Source organism: Tachypleus tridentatus, chromosome 1 (genome assembly GCF_004210375.1).
Source record: "Tachypleus tridentatus isolate NWPU-2018 chromosome 1, ASM421037v1, whole genome shotgun sequence".
Taxonomy (NCBI): Eukaryota; Metazoa; Arthropoda; class Merostomata; order Xiphosura; family Limulidae; genus Tachypleus; species Tachypleus tridentatus.
The window spans coordinates 111,015,863-111,038,522 of NC_134825.1; the positions used below are offsets into that span (position 1 = coordinate 111,015,863).

General features: G+C 34.5%; 1 protein-coding gene across 4 annotated transcripts; it reads left to right on the forward strand.

Annotated features, from left to right (window-relative positions):
• Positions 1-3,781: 3,781 nt before the first annotated feature.
• On the forward strand, positions 3,782-22,658 carry LOC143258357 (HAUS augmin-like complex subunit 4). Of its 4 annotated transcripts, none has more exons than XM_076517260.1 (9): positions 3,782-3,932; positions 5,406-5,542; positions 10,488-10,619; positions 13,722-13,883; positions 15,616-15,697; positions 17,563-17,711; positions 20,651-20,781; positions 21,298-21,366; positions 22,544-22,658. In XM_076517260.1, exons 1-9 carry the CDS (start codon positions 3,878-3,880, stop codon positions 22,614-22,616), a joined length of 990 nt encoding a protein of 329 aa, XP_076373375.1. In that variant the 5' UTR covers positions 3,782-3,877; the 3' UTR covers positions 22,617-22,658. The 4 variants fall into 4 exon arrangements, with proteins under 4 accessions (XP_076373375.1, XP_076373373.1, XP_076373374.1 ...); XM_076517258.1 differs by lacking the exon at positions 22,544-22,658 and adding an exon at positions 22,059-22,505; XM_076517259.1 differs by lacking the exon at positions 22,544-22,658 and adding an exon at positions 22,059-22,505 and having other exon boundaries at positions 17,566-17,711.
• The last annotated feature ends 2 nt before the right edge of the window (positions 22,659-22,660 follow it).

Sequence of the window (22,660 nt, forward strand, 5' to 3'; positions counted from 1 at the left end):
GTTATAGAAGTTACAAAAAACAACAACATTCATCTTTGTTAAATCTCTGTAATATTACCCAAGGCAGGTCTCGGTAATTTTGAGAAATATGCATATTGTAACTCATAAAAACATGCATAAACCTATATTAATAATTATTTAACTGTCGTTTTTTTTTACAAATTTGATTAAATAAAGTCAAAATTAGGCAAAGCAGTGTCTCAGATCAGTATGTTTCTCTGGAAATTACTTCTTCTTTCTCTACTGTTTTATACTTCGAGTGATTTTAGTCTACGTTTACCATTTTCAGTTCACGGTCGAGTCGCAATCAAAATCGGTCAATGAAAATACCATGAAAGGAAAGAGAGAGTCAATAAGAGTCTCTGGACAGAGTCCACACTGAAAACATCTGATTGCGATATGAACCATGAAGAAATCACCAAGATCTTGTCTTCATCCAGAAATTCAGGTTAAGTAGTTAGCACACAGGATCTTCATCCAGAAACTCAGGTTAAGTAGTTGGCACACAGGATCTTCATCCAGAAATTCAGGTTAAGTAGTTAGCACACAGGATCTTCATCCAGAAACTCAGGTTAAGTAGTTGACACACAGGATCTTCATCCAGAAATTCAGGTTAAGTAGTTAGCACACAGGATCTTCATCCAAAAATTCAGGTTAAGTAGTTATCACACAGGATCTTCATCCAGAAATTCAGGTTAAGTAGTTAACACACAGGATCTTCATCCAGAAATTCAGGTTAACTAGTTAGCACACAGGATCTTCATCCAGAAATTCAGGTTAAGTAGTTAGCACACAGGATCTTCATCCAGAAATTCAGGTTAAGTAGTTAACACACAGGATCTTCGTCCAGAAATTCAGGTTAAATAGTTACCACACAGGATCTTCATCCAGAAACTCAGGTTAAGTAGTTAGCACACAGGATCTTCGTCCAGAAATTCAGGTTAAATAGTTACCACACAGGATCTTCGTCCAGAAACTCAGGTGAAGTAGTTAGCACACAGGATCTTCATCCAGAAACTCAGGTTAAGTAGTTAGCACACAGGATCACCTACAACAGTTGTAATATTTTCAAAACGAGACCTTAAACTGTCGAATAGTTGGCTGTTCTTCTCCAGTCAACTGTTCGGAAGCGCTCGAGTTTTGGGTCTCGTTTTAAAAATATTACAACTTCATCCAGAAAATTATATTACACAGAAAAAGTCATTGTGTGATATAAATGAGAAGTTCCCGTTTGACGATCCATTATACAGGTTGTCAAGATTGTAGACCGAACAAATGTTTAACTTTTCGAGACTAGAAGCTAATTAATATCTTTAAAAAGCTTGACCTTTCAGACTGGACAACTGAATGTCAAGATGGAGACATTGTAATGGTTACTTCCATTTAATACTGATGGTTTATTATCTCTTTATGTTTTCCTTGTGGTTCCTTGCAATTTCCTGATTTACTAAAGCAAGTGGCCCAGCATGGCTAGGCGGGTTAAGGTGTTCGACTTCTAATCTGAGGGTCGCGGGTTCGAATCCTCGTCGCACCAAACATGCCTTTCAGCCGTGGGGGTTTTATAATGTGACAGTCAATCCCACTATACGTTGGTAAAAGAGAAGCCCAAGAGTTTGCCGTAGGTGGTGACGGCTAGCTCAGATAGTCCTCGTGTACCTTTGCGCGAAATTCAAAATACAAACAATCTAACTAAAGCTCGTGAAAGAGTTGTTTTCTTTTACTTTCTTAAACACTGTAGCTGAACACTTGTTTGGTATCAGGAAAAACAATCAAACAAAACAGAATAGTGATGTCAACTCTAAAATCAACTATCTAGTGTCGTTGTGAATTGAAAAGACAACAGCACCAGCACTTGCTATTTAGCTGGATGATCATGTTTAAGAATAGGCTCGAACCTGTAGGCCTGGCATGGCCAGGTGATTAAGGTGCTTGGCTTGTGATGTTAGAGTCGCGGATTCGAATCCCCGTCAGACCAAACATGCTCGCCCTTTCAGGCGTGGAGGTATTATAACATGACAGCCAATCCCACTATTATTTGACAAAAAAGAGTAGACCACGAGTTGATGGTAGGTGATAATGATTAGCTGCCTTTCCTGTAATCTTACACTGCTAAACTAGTGACGACTAGCGTTGATAGCCCTCTTTTAGCTCTGCGTGAATTATTCAAAAAATCAAACCTGTAAAAAGAGAAGTAATACTTCTTGTAACGAATGCAGCGACATACACTTGAATTTGGTACTTACAGTCACGACGTTTGTATTCACTTATTTGAAATCCCGTTGGTATTAGGTTCTGTATTTTTCTTTATGAACAAATACGTGTTGATAAAAACTTTATATTACTGGAAAGTTGAGATTTTGCACGATAATATCCTAGTTTTAGTAAACATTATAAATGAACTACTGTACCATTTATAATGTAACTGTCAGTTCTATATCTGCTATTTTGTGATACCATAAAATAGATATGTTGTTTTACTTTTATTTTAAATGAATAACTATGTTTTTCATTGTAATTTTATTTCTGTTATCTCAAAGCAAAAGGAAACTTCAAGCATGTGTGTGCATATTTGTATTGTTTCCCTGCTAGCTGTCCCTAGTTTAGAAAAATAAGACTAGAGGGAAGGCAACTAGTCATCACCACCTTCCATCAACTCTTGGGCTGTTCTTTTACTAACAAATAGTGGGATTAACCATCACATTATCACAGCTGAAAGGATGAGCATGTTTGGTGTGACGGGGATTCGAACCCGCAACCGTCAGATTACGAGTCGTTGGCCACACGTTTGTAACTAGGACCAAAAATTACTGACAATTATTTACGATTGAAATAGCTATCCTATGTATGCTACTTTGTAATTTTCATCAGTATTTATTTAGTATTTTTCATATTGGACAAAAATATAACAAAAAGAGATTTACTGAAAGTAATACGGAACAAAATGTTCGAAATTTGTTTTAAAAATCAGTTAAAATAAATCACAGTTGCTTCATGATTCTTTTTAGAATTACTAGTTTATTTTCCTGGATTTTACGCAAAGTGTTAAGGTTTCAAAAATCATGAGTGAAAACAAGGCGCCAAATTGTTAGATCAAAAGTTGAATGAGCAATGTAACGTTAAGTTGACTTAATATTCGTTATAAAATTATGATGGACCACAGGTATTTCTTCATAATCTGTTTAATTAGCCCTCTACAGGTATCAGATTAAAGCTTTGTAAAAAAGCTAATTGTATAATGTCTTATGTTATAAAAATGCTCTATATAAAAATAAGTTATGAAGATTTATTTAAATATGAAATGTATGTATAAATATGATCAAAAGTATGTACATACAATTAAGGCAGTCCATTCTCACGATGTACAAAATTTAGAAGTAAACCAATGTATAATTTGTTAACTTATGTCAGAGATGGCAAAGAATTATAATTAAGTAGTAATCAGTGATGAAAAGAAACAAACATAAACAAACGTAAAATTAAAGATGCCTTACTTATACAACAACTTAAACCCAAAATAAACCAATATAAAGGAACGCCTTTATACCTATATTAATATAATAAATTATATATTCAAACATCTAATACCGCCCTCTACATTTCGACACACAGTTACACAACCCCTTACAAACATGTGGTCAGCTTCCGGTCAGTTACCTTTTTCTTTGTGAACCTGACGATGACCGAAGAAGGTCGAAACGTTGTTCGCTCTTCTATGTAAAAGTGTTTTCTCAGCCCAACCGAGCCGTTTTTGCATATAATTAAGTAGGCTTAGGTAAAAAAAAAAGTCAGATATTGTAAATTTATTTTAAAAAATATTATATATAAATAATAGCATAATAAAGAGGGCGTAGTCGTAGTTAATGAGCGGGAATTGAAAATGGCAGGAGCGGGCAGCAATGGTGTTTATAACGGAGAAAAATCAATTTATAAAGGTTAGTAGCCAGTTTATTAAAATGGTTATCAACAGATTCTAAAATTAATAATCTAGTGCAGAACTAAGGACGTATTGTGTGTAACTGTTGTTTCTGCGGCTGTTAACTTTCCAGTTACGGCTTTAGACGGTAGTTGAGTGTGATATGTATTGCTAACTAATAATAATACACTGATAGTGAGTAATTAGTACTAAATTAGCAGTTATAGTTCAAAGTTTACTTAAGTCCTGTCGTTGAAACATTTATTTATAACCCATCCTACGTTTTTTAAGAATAGGAAAATGACCAAAGGCTTAGTTAAGTATTAATTTTATGTGGAGTTCAGTGCAAATTTCACCGCGTGAAGTAACCAAGTGTTGAAGGTTAAATTCCTTTTTCAAATTACAGGACCGGTTTGCTCATAAAATAAGAGAAGGTTGGGTTCTGTGATTGATGGTGTGCCATTTGTACTTACAATGAGGATTTAAAAATGGTTTCATTGTTGATGCAAAATACTGTAATGATGAGCAGCAGATATATGTGGATGCTGGAACTATTTGTTATAAATGTGTAATAGATGCTGTTACACATGCTAGCACAGGTTCTATGGTGCTTTCATCTACTTGCCTGTACTGGTTGTATGACAAACAGCTTTCATGGTGCTTGCATCCACTTACTTCTAATGGTTGTATGACAGATGGTCAGCTGTCATGGTGCTTGCATTCACTTCTCGTGGTTGTATGACAGATGGTCAGCTTTCATGGTGCTTGCATCCACTTCTAGTGGTTGTATGACAGACATTTCCCTCCACAGTGTCAACAACTCACGTCTACATTAATAATAATGTCTTTCAGTGATCCTGTGTTATTATATTTTTATCCACAGTGTCAACAACTCACATCTACATTAATAATAATGTCTTTCAGTGATCCTGTGTTGTTATATTTCTATCCATAGCTTCAAGAACTTACATCTACATCAATAATAATGTCTTTTAGTGATCCTATGTTATTATATTTCCTTCCACAGTGTCAACAACTCGCATCTACATTAATAATAATGTCTTTCAGTGATCCTGTGTTATTATATTTCTATCCACAGTGTCAACAACTCACATCTACATTAATAATAATGTCTTTCAGTGATCCTGTGTTATTATATTTCTATCGACAGTGTCAACAACTCACATCTACATCAATAATAATGTCTTTTAGTGATCCTATGTTATAATATTTCCTTCCACAGTGTCAACAACTTGCATCTAGAATTGTAGAATAAAAATTTATTACTGAATTTTAGTTTTTGTGTTTTTATGTAACTAAACCCCTTTTGTGATATATATATATATATATATATATATATATATATATATATTGTCTGTCTTGAGATCTCTGTTTAAAACCAAGTATTTAAATGGTATATTAATTTGTTCCATATTCTCTATGTAAGTTACATTTAGTACAGTTGTGGCCTGACTCGTGTTTTCTTCTCTAGTAAACAACACTCTGCCAGTTTATGTTTCACAAGAAGACCTAGAGAAGTTTCCACAGTTTCAAAACTTTCTCTTGAAGTTGAGTAATCATATAAGCCCAGAAGGAACTAGTAAACAAGTGTTACAGGATGTACAACAAGTATGTTTACAGAATGTCTTAGTTGTTGTTTGTTTACACTTTGTGTACCATTACTTAAATCAGGGGTTCCTAAAGGAGAGGCTCCAAAAATGTTATGGGGGGTTTCAGCAAATACATGATAGTATTAAGATGTCTGGTATCTACAGCTTTACTGTATGGGGAGAGAGATTCAGGAAGGTGGTGGTTCTGAGGGGATCTTCTGCTGAGAATGTCTGGGAATCCCCCTGTGTTAGCTGATTATTGAGAACGTATTAATGTTGACAACAAAATTATGGTATGAACAATGTATGTTAAAAACTAGCTCACAGATTAAATTTGTGTTGTCCATATGTAGGTTCTTGGTTATTGTCCATATACCAATAGGGGTGACTTTTGAAACATTCAGTAGACATGCGTGGTTGTTGTTTTGAATTAAGCACAAAACTACACAACGGGTTATCTGTGCTCTGCCCACCACAGGTATCAAAACCCCGGATTTTAGCGTTGTAAGTCTGCAGATATACAGCTGAACCACTGGGGGGGACAAGCATGGTGAATGTCTCATACCCTGACATAAAATCTAAAGATAATAAAGGGACCTATAGGTCCATCACGTGTGGACTGTCCACTAACTACAAAAGGAAAAGAAAAATCTCAAATGTTGTCATTTAAATATTTATCAAATTTCCTTTACATTTATTGTATCTGAAAGAAACCCATTTGAATAGCCAACTACCCTACTATATAAATTAAACTATCAGCTGAAGATGTACCATACCAAAATTTATATACCCTAGTCCTACCATTCTTAATGCAGATAACCCTCATGTATAAGACTAATAGGTCTATAATTACTGGGACAATTTTTATCACTTACCTTGAAGAGAGAAGTTATATTAGATAACTTCCAATCCTATGGTACCTTCCCACTATTCAAGGACTAACAAAAAACAGTAGTAAATGGCTTACATATCTAGTCTTTAACTTTCTTCAAAACCTTGGGGAAATATTATCTAGCCCACGAGTCTCATTTTACTTTAAACTTCCCAGTTTTTTTCTTAACCAGCTCAGAATTATATTTTTTCCCCATTTATCAACTGTTCCAAGATAAGGAATAGTGCCTCATTCTTCATTAGTAAAAACTGAATAAAACATTGCATATATTAACCCAGCCATCTAAAAGTCATGAAATATGAGCCTTCCTTTACCATCCTCCAAAAGTCCTACCCCCATCCTAACATATTGTTTACGTTTAATATATTTAAAGAAATCCTTACTGTTAATTTTCAACCAACCATTTTTGATTTTCTGTTGTCATGTTTGACCAACTCTCTTAATCTTATATAATCTTTTAAGTCCATCATAGCACTCAATTTAAACTTCTTAAACTTAAAATGTCCGTTGGTGTGAATTCCTGTATGTGGTAAGGAGACTTCTCAGGAAAGGTTCTGTTCTTTTTGGTTACCTCCTCTGGGATCTAAACATCACCCACGTTTGCGTGTGTGGCGACCTGTGAAGAGGAGGAGAAGATCCTGGTGGTTGAGGGGTCCAACCCCAACACACCACTTTGGCCTTGAATTCCTGTAGACAGGTGGCATTGGGGTTGGCCCTCCTAGGGTCATTCGGCTGGTCTACTTTGGCTTGGGTCAACCAAGTACCAGTGATGGATGTTCTCAACAGGTTTTTGGACACTATATCTGATGCTGGTGTTTAGGTATAGTGCTCACGAAACTGGCACTACTGCAGTGTCCTTGTTTGGCATTGTAGTGTGACCCTTCATAGGGCTCCATGGTGGGTGGGGTCAGTAGGCACCAAAATATTTTTTTTTTATTATGGATCCTCCCAATAAAAACTTTAAAAAATAGTGAAAAAAACAGTCCATAGGTAAACGACCACATATTGAAGATTCTGAGCAGCAATCTTCAACATCTGTAACACCTGTTGTACATCATTTTCTTTTACTACATTCTTTTTCAGACAAACCTTTAGGGCAAATGTCGTCCTTTTTACATTCAGAAGGGACTAGAGGGTCTTGCTGGCTCTCCTCTTGCATTCAAAGGCAATTGGAAATATACCTGTTGAGGTTACACCTCATGCTACTTTGAATTCATCATGAGAAGTTATTGTTGAGAAGGATTTGAAAAACATCCCTGAGTCAGAGATTCTTGCTGGTTTCTCCATCCAAGGAGTTTCTGCAGTGAGGCATATCTCCAGATGGAATTATGATGCCGACCAATGTCCTCATTCTGACGTTCCATACCCTCTCAGATGTTTCCACTGTCAGCAGTTTGGCCACTCTAAAACATCATGTTGTGGTTCCTTGACATGTGCTTGTTGGAGTGGCAAGGACTACGATTCTTATGAGTGTGAAATGTAAATTGCATCAGTTGCAATGGCTCTCACCCATCATACTTTCTTTCTTGCCCTAAATGGTTGGAAGAAAAAGAGGTGCAGTGTTTGAAAACTATTCATAACATTACTTATCCTGAGGCTCGAAAGTTGTTGTCCACCGCTTCATCTCAAATGTATGCTGCTGCACTTCATTTCACTACTACAGTGGGAGTGCAGACAGATCTTTCTGCACCTCCTAAAGAATTTTTCTCAAACCAAGTGAAAAGTTTGACCTCCATGGTTAACAAAGTTAATGAATAAACTTCAACACTTATCTCTGTCCCTTACATACATTCCAGCAAACCCCAAGAACCACATCCTTTGGTTTTGGGTACGGGCATTTCCTTGGATCCATCTTCTTTTCTCACCCCAAAATGCAAAACAATCATTTGTTCACGTCCTCAGTCGCTGGAATCCTCTTTCAACCACAAAGACCTGTCCTGTCGACCCAGGGCATGATACATGGAGGTCTACAGACCTCCCTTGAATAAGGACAATGAAGAAAAAAATACATGGTCATAAACAGAGGTGCTCTCCACCCAATTCGCCTACACATAAATGAAAATGGCCACCTTGATACAATGGAACTGTTGAGGTTTACGTTATAATCTGGATGACATCAAAACACTGATTCTTTCCTACCATCCTGTATGTCTTTCCTTACAGGAAACATTTCTGAAACCTGCTGATACAGTCACCTTTCAGCAGTTTTATTTGTACAGAAATGACAGGCTGTGTGATGGACGAGTACATGAAGGGGTGGCACTCTTGGTTGATCAGCATGTGCTCACCCTGTCTTTACTACTCGATGCACCTTTGGAAACTGTAGCCATCCATGTTTCCTTGTGTCATACCATCACTGTTTGTTCTCTCTACCTGTCACCTGGAGAGACATATGATCAATCAAACCTTGATGCTTTCATTAAACAGTTGCTGTCTCTCTTTTTTAGCCTGGCATGGCCAAGCGTGTAAGGTGTGCGACTCGTAATCCGAAGGTCGCGGGTTCACGCCCGCATAATGCTAAACATGCTCACCCTCCCAGCCGTGGGGGCGTATAATGTGACGGTCAATCCCACTATTCGTTGGTAAAAGAGTAGCCCAAGAGTTGGTGGTGGGTGGTGATGACTAGCTGCCTTCCCTCTAGTCTTACACTTCTAAATTAGGGACGGCTAGCACAGATAGCCCTCGAGTAGCTTTGTGCGAAATTCCAAAAACAAACAAACTCTCTTTTTAATCCTGGGGGACTTTACTAGACATCATCCCCTCTGGGGAAGTGCTCATATTGATGAGAGGGGTCACTTTATTGAAACTTGTAAATAACTTCAGTTTTTATAAGATTTTATTTATTTATGTTTATGGGGAGAAGAAGTCTCTTACAAGTTCAGATTAATTTGATAAACACATCTATAGTTGCAGTAAAACAAAGTAAAAGTGTCAGTATGTAAAAATTTATAAATAGTGCTATTAAACACACAAACTGCAGCATGCATATCAAAATGAAATACTTATATAAAGCCCTTTCAACCCCACCAGTATAATTACATTTCCATATTTTGCAGGTTTCTGGGGTAAAAGTACCCAGATCTTAATGATTCTTTATAACACGCACTTTTATAATTGGCATTTCAAACTTTTTAATGACTGGTTTCACAGGTACAATGACAACATTTCAATTTTTTTTGTCGTACAAATGTAAAACATACAACTAGAATAACTACTAAACATCCAGTTGAAAAACAACTCAAATTAATGTAATAAAAAATTAAGGAGATGGATTTTCCAAGAATTGGAATATTTTCACATATTCGAGGCTAAGATTCACACAAATTCTGTAGGTGTGGTTTGAAGGTAATACTTTGTTATCCAATCTACTGTTTGAATAACACTCAGAAAGAAAACAAGTTCAAAGTCAAGCCTTCTTGAACAAGTTCCATTATCTCTAAGTCATGCACAGCATGGATTTTGTTACTTTCATACAACCAACAAAATTTTTTAACTATCAGAATCATAAAAAATGGCACATTTATGGCATGGTTTAAGCAAAAATTGCATTCAAATTGTATTTGTTAGTTTCCATTAAAGATGAATTTGAAGTGATACAACGAATGAAGTGGAGAGTTAATAATTTGGTTAAAGCTAAAAGTGGAAAAAGAGCTAGGAAACATGTAACTAATCAGGGAAAACTTTATCCGACAAACTTTAAAATTATAGAACTAGGATTTTTGCACATAGAAGTGACAAATGTGTAGAAAACATCGTTATGAGAACAGTAGAACCCTGGATTTAGAGTTAAAATTTTTAGATTTTTTTTTTAATTTGCTTATGCTTATTTAAAAATGTTTAATAATCACTAAAACATTTTAATATATTCACCTGAAAACCTTTAACTCAAAAGATAAAAGTTTAGTGGCTTTTAAACAATTTAAGTTAAACATTTATACTCGAAAGAGAACAACACAACACATTTCAAGTAGTTCAAGGTTTTCATAAAACCATGTTTATTAGTTTAACACATCTGAGATCACAATAGTATGTACGTATGTGTTTATAATGTTCCATTTTCTGGGTGTTTTAGGCAGAAGAAGAACTGAAGAAAGAAAAACATGCTTATTTCCAAGATCTGATTGTTTATGACATAATTCAGGAATTATTATTTAATTTTGACATCAGTAGTCAGAAAACGGTTCTCTCTACAGAAGAGTTGCAGGTAATAAGATTTGTTGAAGGTAAACGTAAGTTACTTCTTGGATAAGAAAGCACGTTATGCTAATATAGTAAAAGGAAAACAATGATTTATGACAAATTATAGTAGTGGTTCATAATACGAATCAGAAGGAACACCCATTTGTGTAGAAAGCACCTTAAATAGTAAAGATTCGGTTCAAACAGCACTTCATTACTGTCGCTATTGGCTGCTGAGGCTGTACTTGTATAAAAATACACACAGAAAAGCATACTTGTTAAAACTTGTTTGTTTCTAATTATTATTTTTCTACCAGTCTACCACACAAACAACTTGGTATATTTTACCCAAACCTTTTGCACAGTGCCAAATAAGGTATTTTGTAGGTTGTATGGGTACTGTAAAGTCGTTTTGTTTATTCTATATTTTACTTAAGATAAAAACATCATAATTCTAGCGTAAGCATTGCTATTATCATATGTTGGCTTTTTCCAAATTTTTGGTGTTCTTTTTAAAAAACTTAAGTATAGGGGAAACACGAGTTACCAACCAATAAAGGGTGAATGCTAGATAACTGTAATACTCAATGCTTTGTACAGCATACATTTGGTGCTTTTTGGGAGCCAACATATGCATTACGTATTATTATTTTTTTATCACACACATTTGTAGAATAATTATTTTGTAAGACATGAAGGTTTATTTAAAGCAGCATTTTATATCTTTTATTTGAGAAGGCCATTTTTGCACGTGCTTAGTAGCGATTATCACTTAGTCCATTATATATGCAACATCTGGTTATGCAGAAACTATAAATGCTCACTGTATTCTCAAACAAATCTCCATGAAAATCTTCAGCTGCCAGTTAATATTTTACATTCCAAACTAATGTGATCAACTTATCCATAGCTATAGTAAATCATCATAAGCCATGTCAACTAGCTACTAGCTATGTTTATTATCATTACAATATTTAAATTTAGCTATCATATCAAATAATCCTTTGCCTTTAGTTAAACACAAAAAAGTCAGCAAACAAAGTAAATAAAAGGGGGTAGATTAAAAACCTGCAAACAAGGATCACAAGAAAATGAAGAGACAAGGTTGGAGATACGGTGGACATTATTTACTCAGACTACAAATCCCTGTTTGCACTTCACCAAATGTAATTCTAGGTAATAGCATGAAATAAAAATATGGGTTTGTAGTTTTATTAAATAATGTCCACAGTATCTCCAGTCCTGTTTTCTCATTTTGTAATGATCCCTGTTTGCAGGTTTTAAATACCCAATTTTTACTTATCTTGTAAACTTGATGAAGAATTTTATCAATGGCAGGAAATGCTACATTACAATCAGTAATATAACGTATAGACTTGAGTACTAAGATGAAAGACGCGTGACGTAGGTGATGTCAACAGGTGACATGATATAGGCGAAGGTCAAATCAGGTGATTTGTATGAGTGGTGAAAATGGGAGATGTTGCTTTGGCCATTATCACAGTTTAGTGAGAGTTTGCTTTGATGATTTCTGCAGTTTCTGAACAGTCTCATCTTATTAGTTTTCAATTGACCTGCATAAATAATTTCATCACAAAATATTTTGTAACCTGTTTTGTATTGATGTTAAGTTCAAGCGGTTGCCATATTTTACTCCTTGTAAGATGCTACATCATGGAAGATATGCCCTAATTTTGGAAAGACAGTTCTAAAGAAATATTTTGACTCAGCAACCAACACTTGACTTTATTTCAACCTACTGAGTAAAGACAATCAAGCATGTCATATTCTTCATAGTATATTGACAGTACTGGTTTAATTGAATGTTTTTTGGTGTTGAAAATGCTTCTAACTGGTAAGTAATGAGATTACAATGTATATGATGTAGACCCTAAGCTAACATCTTGCCTTAACCCATCACTTCTGTCTTGAAAGACAAACGGGGATATTTCAAGGTATTTTTAAAGAGAAAAGGTGCATCTTACAAGGAGTAAAATATGGTATCTGAAATTAACCTCTGTGCACGTGGCCTCGATGTTCATTTGTAATGAATGTGACGTTTGTCCCATGAATTTCTCTCCACGTTCATGTGGGATACTAAACATATCTTCCAACATCAATAAAATCCTTCCTGTTGGTTATAAACTATTATCCTGTTATTGGTTACTTTCTATAGATATTTTAGTCTTAAGGAAAATATAGTGTTTTTATTTGTGTGTGACAGAAATAAACAGGAAGACAGAAATATTTGTTATAAAGAATATTTTTTAGTGTTAACTTGATATATTGATTTAAGACTAAATTTAATATGTTAAGCTGGTCTTACCTCGTAAGATATTATTGGTTGAAAATAACAGGGAAGATACCTTGTTAAAGAAACTATGAATCCTCATCTTTATAATTAAAAACTAGATTACCCATACTCATTAACACCCTACCTGATTATTTCTGACTTGTGGTAGGTGGCTTCGTTCGTTTAGAAGTTAATATTTCTTAGCTAAAGAAAAGTGTTTATTTTCTAACACTTTAAAGTAATTATTGATGGTTTTACAAATTTGATAGTAGAATCTATATTTTCACTTTCCAGTATCTGTATAAAATGTTTAACTGTTCATCAACTTGTTCTTCCTAGACCTGTTTTATTTTTAGCACCTTTTATTAATAATATTGGTTATTATAGTTACTTTTATTTGTCATTTATTATCATATTTTGTTATCAAGAATGCTTTGCAATGTTGCTTTAGATTTTTTTTTTTTTTGACTGATCTAAGTCTCTTAAGCTGGCAGTAGTGAAGTAATCTAATCTTTATATGCACTGAATCAGATATACAGGTTGATTTGTAGTTTAATTCTAATTAGACAGCTTATTCTGATCAGAAATTATATTTATTAAGTTTGTTCTCGATTTCAGTTAAGCCTTTTCTCACTGTCACACCATTATGTGCAACAACATACGTGTAAATTTAATTACTGTGCTTTAGTATTTCTTTTATACATTAATTAAATTTAAATGAAATTTCCAAGTCTGTTAATTTGAATCTTAATAACTGTTGCATATGTTATTTATTTTGATAAAGTTTGAAACATACACGCGGTTATGTCTCTAAACTTTCTCTTACACTTCCAGATTTATTCTGACCTTAAAAACTGTTTTATAAACGCTGAGCTGACTAGCTACCTTGATTTACGTAATGACAGTGATAGCTCTTTCAACAAGAAAAGTTCCTGCCACATTCTTGGACTCACTCCAACACTTCTCTCAGTTCAGTCACCAGCTGTAGTGGATGAGGTATGTAATTGATTTGATGTAAAGTCAGATTACATACATTAAGAGAGGCAGTAACACTTAGTGGGGTGGTGATGGATCCTATAAAGTACAGATATATAGTTTAAGATATAACTTGTACACTCTTGAAATGGTTATACTAGTTAAACGCTTGAATATGTAAAATTCCTTATTAATTGTCATTGTTTTACATCGTTAAATTGATAGACGATGATGTGATATATAACATAGTTATTATTGGAAAGCAAAACACGTTAACTTTGTTAATTATTACACCATGATATGATATACAACATAGTTATTATTGGAAAGCAAGACATGTTACCTTTGTTAATTATCACACCATGATGTGATATACAACATAGTTATTATAGGAAAGCAAGACACGTTAACTGTTAATTATTACACCATGATATGATATACAACATAGTTATTATTGGAAAGCAAGACATGTTACCTTTGCTAATTATCACACCATGATGTGATATACAACATAGTTATTATAGGAAAGCAAGACACGTTAACTTTGTTAATTATCACACCATGATGTGATATACAACATAGTTATTATTGGAAAGCAAGACACGTTACCTTTGTTAATTATCACACCATGATATGATATACAACATAGTTATTATTGGAAAGCAAGACACGTTAACTTTGTTAATTATTACACCATGATATGATATACAACATAGTTATTATTGGAAAGCAAGACATGTTACCTTTGTTAATTATCACACCATGATGTGATATACAACATAGTTATTATTGGAAAGCAAGACACGTTAACTTTGTTAATTATTACACCATGATATGATATACAACATAGTTATTATTGGAAAGCAAGACATGTTACCTTTGCTAATTATCACACCATGATGTGATATACAACATAGTTATTATAGGAAAGCAAGACACGTTAACTTTGTTAATTATCACACCATGATGTGATATACAACATAGTTATTATTGGAAAGCAAGACACGTTAACTTTGTTAATTATCACACCATGATGTGATATACAACATAGTTATTATTGGAAAGCAAGACACGTTACCTTTGTTAATTATCACAATTTTTGGACCTCATTACAGTCTATATGGCGACATCCCACCATGCTCTTGCCTAATCACCATGCATTTTGGCAATGGCTCTAGTTTCTATGGCTAAAGCTCTGTTGTCAGGCTCATGTCTAATGCATGCTACTCTTCTCTGTTTGCTTTCTATAATCCATCTATTATGCTGGGGAATATTTTCCCAACTCCCATTTCACCAGTCTCTATCATGACATGTACACTACAGTGGTATCATGATCTGTGTTTTATACATTCTGATATGTGAATATTATTTGAAGAAACTTTCACTTAACGTTTCTTCAGTTTTAAACAATTACTGTATGTAATCAAATGTAAGTTCTATTTTGTCGCAAACAAAAAATGTTTATTGTGGTGAAAACAAAATATGAGATCCTTTAGTGTTAGAATTTTCTTTACATCTGTATATTGGATCAGTTTTTGTAGAACTCTAATAATTATTAGAACAATTACAAGTCATATTTGGTGATTTCTTTTAATACTACAAACAATATTTATGCTGAATAAGATGAAAAACTTACAATTGTCACTCTTCAGATTTCTGTCAACGTAAGTTTCCTTTTATAAACAATAAATGCTATAATTATCATATGATAACAGTTTGTTTCTTGTGTTCATTTCAATCCTGTTTCTTACAGATTGTTAAGAATAAGCTAGTTCTACAGATAGAGGAAAGTGTTTTAAAGAAATGTAAAGCCATTCTGAACTTTCTTGGTCAAGGTATGTACCTTGCAGTATAAACCACTATCTCTCTCTCTTTCTCTCTTTGTGTTTCAATGATGTGTGCACCTTTATAATTGTCTTTCGTGACAGAGAGAGAGCATAATTTTGTAAAGCTTCCAACATTTTCTTATTTTATCTTTATAGAAACTGCAACATTTGAAAAAGTTACCTTCTTTATTATAATGTGTTTGTTTGTTTTTGAATTTTATGTAAAGCTACATCAGGACTGTTTCCATAGCTGTCCCTAATTTAGCAGTGTAAGACAAGAGGGAAGGCAGCTTGTTGTCACCACCCACCGCCAACTCTTGGCATACTTTACCAACAAATAATGGGATTGACCGTCACATTATAATGCCTCCACGGCTGAAAGAGCGAGCATGTTTGGTGCATCGGGGAATCGAACCTGCTACCCTCTGACTACGAGTTGTGTGCCTTGACCATCTAGCCAGGCTAGGCCATTATAATGTGAATACAGACAAATCACAATATTTTCATGTTGATACTATTAATGCAAACAGAAATAAGTGTTACTACACAAATACTAATCTGATAACCACATCTTTTGTTTTATTATGAATTTGTTGAAAATTATTATTTTTTAGTCTTATTTGTTTTTTGGTGTGATACATTAACAGTTGGTGATATCTGAACATTCAGTTTTCCATAGATTTATCTGTATATAATAAAGAAGATCTTGAAGTAAGACTGGTGAGTGATATTTTGTGTAGGACTTAGAAACAAATGATAATTTCATTTATGGTGGCTCACATTTCCAAGCCCCGTCACTGTACATGTTTGTCCTTTCAGCTGAGGGTTGCTATGATAATGTCAATCCCTATGTTTCTTCCTTTTTCCTTTTTTTTATCTCTCTCTCTCATAAGAATAGCCCCAGAATTTGAGGTGGGTGGTGTTGACTAGCTGCCTTCCCTCTAGTCTTTTATTTCAAGATTAGGGAAAGCTAGTGCAGATAGCCCTTGTGTAGCTTCGTGTCAAATTAAACAAACATCCTTGCAAAGATATTGAAGTTGGTTTTAAAATTTAACACTGAGACACATGAACTTCTGTATGTGCTACAGCAACACTTACAAACCATGTGACTTTAGTCTCTCAGAATGTATTTATTATACATTTCTTTCTTCCTTTTCACCGAAAACTCATCAGACGGCTGTTCAACATCCTTTGGGGTGAGCTTATAAACGAAGCTTTACTTACTAGGATGAAAACGTATGGCATGATTTATTAGAAATGTTTCATGTTTGTGGTAAATGTTAGTGACTGTTAACTGAATCTCTTCCTCCACCATGAGCTGGTAAATGTTTGCAAGAAATATTAAGAGTTGGTCATCCAAAGGTTCAGTCACTTCTTTCTGGTTATTTTATAAATAAATATGGAGTACACTTCAGTTACAGCCAGTTGTAAATTTTTATAACAAAATAACATTTATTTATCTTCACAGGCATGAGCTTCAACAGACAAGATAAGAACATAAGTTATGACTAAACCTACACCCATCTACCATGTATTGACTTGGAGAGTACAGGTATACTGTGGACCTTATCTAACTTAGGAAATGATTTTGTACAACTACCTCGAGGGCCCACCACTGTTAGCTACAAGGTCTTTAATAACATAAGAAAACATCAGTACTGAGGTTAATTACACTACTAGTTATCATAACAATCACTGATTTATTTTACATAGAACATGGGTGATTTGGCTGAATTTGTTTGGTCAGTAATTTACACTTGGTGTTGTAACAGAAAAACATTACTTGACCTGTTGCAATATTTGTATCCCTGTAGTACTGGACAGGATAAAAATGTGTGCGTGTGTGGTTGGAACTAAAATTTGATCTAATTCAGCAGGTGAAACAAGTGATAAGTTTATTCCTGCAAAGATGTCCCAGTTGGCAATGAAGTTGGATGCTCAGAAACAAACCATGGAGGAAAGTAAACAGAAGCTAGATGTTAGTCAAGAAAAGAAAGATAGGCTTGTCTGGAAAGATTTTCAGGTATAGTGAAATCATTTGATTGAGTGTGATGCGTTTACAAAGAGCATGATGGTAGTAAAGTCTAATAAGTATGATAGCAACAACACTTGACCAATTTCTTCTTCGATGAATGTGTTGACTGGATTATTACTATAGGATTTGTGTTACGACCCATTAGATGGAAATCAAGGACAGTTTTACTGACATGTGGTTGGTCAAAAAATCACAGGATATGGCCCATATCATGTATTGGATTCGTGGTACTGTTCTACGGGTTGTAGAGGTCACTGAATTCAATAATACCCATTTCTGCTCACACTGTACTTTACTTCCAGCCTCATTATATTACATCCTGATTTTAGAAAATGGGATAGATTTTATTCCAGGTTTTACCTGAAGAAGTATGGCACTTTAAGGGTCTCTTGGTAAACTGTATAATAACTCCCACAGGTTTTATCTAAAGAACTATGACATTTTAAGGGTCTCTCGGTAAACTGTACAATAACTCCCACAGGTTTTATCTGAAGAACTATGACACTTTAAGGGTCTCTCAGTAAACTGTATAATAACTCCCACAGGTTTTATCTAAAGAAGTATGACACTTTAAGGGTCTCTCAGTAAACTGTATAATAACTCCCACAGGTTTTATCTAAAGAAGTATGACACTTTAAGGGTCTCTCGGTAAACTGTATAATAACTCCCACAGGTTTTATCTGAAGAACTATGACACTTTAATGGTCTCTCAGTAAACTGTATAATAACTCCCACAGGTTTTATCTAAAGAAGTATGACACTTTAAGGGTCTCTCGGTAAACTGTATAATAACTCCCACAGGTTTTATCTAAAGAACTATGACACTTTAAAGGTCTCTCGGTAAACTGTATAATAACTCCCACAGGTTTTATCTGAAGAACTATGCCACTTTAAGGGTCTCTGGGTAAACTGTATAAAACTCCCACAGGTTTTATCTAAAGAAGTATGGCACTTTAAGGGTCTTTTGGGAAAACTGTATAACAACTCCCACAGGTTTTATCTAAAGAACTATGACACTTTAAGGGTCTCTCAGTAAACTGTATAATAACTCCCACAGGTTTTATCTAAAGAAGTATGGCACTTTAAGGGTCTTTTGGGAAAACTGTATAACAACTCCCACAGGTTTTATCTAAAGAACTATGACACTTTAAGGGTCTCTCAGTAAACTGTATAATAACTCCCACAGGTTTTATCTAAAGAAGTATGGCACTTTAAGGGTCTCTTGGTAAACTGTATAATAACTCCTACTGTCTGTAGTAACCCAAACCAACTTACTTCTTTTACTGCTTCAGCCTTCAAACAAGTTGTATTGAATAGGTTTTATTTCAGTTAACACTCCTACGAAAAGTGGGGCCTAATAGGCCCCACTTTTCGTAGGAGTGTTAACTTCAACCTCTAATTTGTGAGGCTCAACCTTTGTTTTAAAGGAAGCCAGCTCTCTTACCTGGTGAAGTGTCATTCACCAAGAATGTCAGCTTTGTTACTTCATGAAATGCCATCTACCAATAACAGTAATAAGGCTGTATATTGTTGGCCAGTTAAATGTGTTATTTTTCTTATTCCAAGTACACGTATCTCATTGGGCATCTACACAGTCCAACCTTGTAAAATCTGTTTCTAACCACCTGTACAGAATCCAGTTGCAGCTACAGTCTTGGACAATAGAAAGATGGTGGATATTTTATTGTTTCACAAGGTATGGCATGCCTTCTCTTTCTGTGTCAACAGATTTATGGTTATAAAATTGAAACACAACATTGTGCTGTGACTGGCTGACTTTCACTTGTACAAGGGTTCTACTTTCTAACATGTTTTCTGGCGTGTAGCCATATTTCTTAAACAATGTGGAGACATTTAGATCGAGTGACAAGTCTTTGTGAAACATCAAGGTTAACTAACTAATCACTTATGTTTCAGATGTCTGATGTTTCTCACAAATAAGTGCAACTCTTGACATACATTGTTTTGATTATTGTTGTCAGACCAGTGTAATTACTGGTATATTAAACTGAAGGTAGATCAGTAGCTATATGTCTAACTTGTTTACAGTTAAACCACTCTAGTTACTAGTATATTAAACTGAAGGTAGGTCAGTAGCTATATGTCTAACTTGTTTACAGTTAGACCAGTCTAGTTACTAGTATATTAAACTGAAGGTAGATCAGTAGCTATATGTCTAACTCGTTTACAGTTAAACCAGTGTAGTTACTAGTATATTAAACTGAAGGTAGGTCAGTAGCTATATGTCTAACTTGTTTACTTACAGTTAAACCAGTCTAGTTACTAGTATATTAAACTGAAGGCAGATCAGTAGCTATATGTCTAACTTGTTTAACACTCCTACGAAAAGACGTTTCTAGTCCTGATTTCTCCAAGCCCGTTCCCCTGGCTGTGGTTTTGCTAGATAGTAGATAGGGACAGTGGGAATCTCGTTAATACATTCATTAATGGATTTAAATGGCAATTTCATTTAAATACAAAATTATTAGCCTAATATTAATAACCTTTCAAGTTGCTCTGGGGCCTATTAGGCCCCACTTTTCGTAGGAGTGTTAAAGTTAGACCAGTCAAGTTACTAGTATATTAGATAACATGTCTGTTGTGCAAGTTTAAGGTTCGTTTAAAATTATGTTTGTGATATTTTCAGAGATGTTGAATTTATATAGCTAGGTGAGAAGTTGATTGAAAAATTTGTTACACATGTAGCAAAATATGTTAATTCTATGACCTCACAGTTTATGTTTGGTAAATTAAATACAGCTCTTACTGGATGAAATTTATGGGTAACAAAGTTAGTTTTTATTGCCTACTATTATGAACTAAATACAATAAGTTTTTATTGGCTGTTCCATGAAAGTATAATTATTTGTTTTTCAATGAAAGATTCGATATTAATTTCATACAAGTTTCTTTTTTTCTGCTGCTAGACACTCATGGAGTCAGTTAATGTACTGAAGAAGTTACTAACAAGCCACAGGTTAAAGTCACAGGTTGACTATGATTCAGTCACTGGGGAATATCTCATTTCTAAGTGTGATGCCTTATTATTAAAAGCTAAGTAGGTATTTGAAATAAATCTAATTACCCTCCAACTTTTTTGTTTTAAATATCTGAGGTGCAGTGAAAAAGATACTAAAAAAATAACATTTCTTATAACTGTAACTTAAACTACATCATAAGTAGTCTTGTGGTTGATGTCTTTTCCCTTAACCTGTTGACTGCCAAGTATTTCAGCTGCTACAATACAACTCTAATGCTTCTTCATTTTGTAAGTTTTTTTCGTGACGCCATTTTGGATCGAAAGTGAAACAATTTGTAAGTAGGTCAAATGCATATATGGTGCTGGCATCTAGCGTTGAAGTTAGGTATTATTGAGGACGAATTAACTCGTCTATGGCACTGAACAGGTTAAGGGAAACCACTGAAGAAACTGCTTCTTTTATCTTAGTGTGTAAACTTTAAGAACTTTCTGGTTTCCTTTCATCAGTATTGTACAGAGATTATTTCAAGTTAATCTCCAAGTGTAGAGTTACATAACATGAATAAATGAGATGTTTTTTTTTTTTCGTTGCAGAGTTGTGGAACTTGAAGTTATGTGTGGAACATATACAACAGACTGTGTGTCTGCTCTGAAGGTCATAAGGTGAAGTTGAAAGTCTAATAAACATTATAGAAATTGTCATTTTTGTGTGTGTGGGTGGGGCTTGTAATAACATTAGAAGTAGTGTGAAATGTGAATGTGTAAAACAAGTGTTTGTTATGCAACTTATGTACCAAAAACATTATTGTAATTTGTGATAACAAGAAAACCCACTTGTAGAGAAAAATATATGTACAAATGGCTGGTTTGGGCTGAGGAAATTTTTACGTAGAGGAGCGCAGAATGTTTCAACCATCTTTGGTCATCATCAGGTAACTGACTGATAGCTGACCACGTTTGAAGGGAGTTGTGTAATTAAGTGTAGTAATGGAGAGGGCATGCTTAGATGTTTGATTATATTCCTACACTCAATTACACAACCCCCTTCAAACATGTGGTCAGCTATTGGTCAGTTACCTCTTTCTTTCTTTGTGAACCTGATGATGACCAAAGAAGGTCAAAACGTTGTTTGCTCCTCTATATAAAAATTTTCTCAACCCAAACCAGCCATTTATACGTATATATTATTGTAATTTATCCTAACAATTATGACTAAAGTCTTCTACAAACATTGTGGGATTTGTTTTTATCTTGTGGAAGAAAGATAAATGTCTTCTGTAGCTTTCTATATACATACAATGAAGACAGGCAGGTTTAAATAATACTAATACATAGTGAATTCCTGTGTATTCCAGAGACCAGTTGAATAAATACAAAAAATCTATATGTAAGGAAGTATCCGAAGCATCAATGGCGTTAAGTGCCTACGAGTCTGTCGGTGAAAACTTTGATCAGCTTGTTCAAGAATATTCGTACTTGAAGGCAGAGATCGAAAACAAGGAGTGGGCCTTGAAAGAGTTCCAAAATTATTAACTGGAATAAGTAACTTCAACATCCAAACATACGTGTCAGGTTCTATGCAATAAAATGTCACATTCTCAATAATTTCCTTTTGTTAAAAATTACTCTGGACACGCTCAATTAGTGCCTTGACCAGTTCAAGTGTGTATCCAAGATGTTCCTGTTATTTCTAGTTAATATGTGTAAACTTGGTTTGAGAAAATTTTGGTTTCTATAAGATAAAAAACAAAGTGTTTTATATTGACTTATAATAGAAATAAAAATTCATCTTTATTCTTTGAGCTATTTTAATAATGTTGGTCTTTTCACTTGGTTACAGCTCTTCACGATACGCCACTCCCCCGAATAGAGTAATATTCGTTAACACAGGACCAGAAACTGTTTTAACGTGAAATCTTCCAAAAAGGAAAGCAGGTGGTGTGTGTATTACTCTGCC

Excerpts from the sequence above, each read along its gene's own strand:
- LOC143258357 (XM_076517258.1), top strand. The coding sequence starts at position 3,878 with ATGGCAGGAGCGGGCAGCAATGGTGTTTATAACGGAGAAAAATCAATT. Across the intron at positions 13,884-15,615 it reads CACCAGCTGTAGTGGATGAG|ATTGTTAAGAATAAGCTAGT; the intron begins GTATGTAATTGA and ends TGTTTCTTACAG. Across the intron at positions 15,698-17,562 it reads TCTGAACTTTCTTGGTCAAG|CAGGTGAAACAAGTGATAAG; the intron begins GTATGTACCTTG and ends GATCTAATTCAG.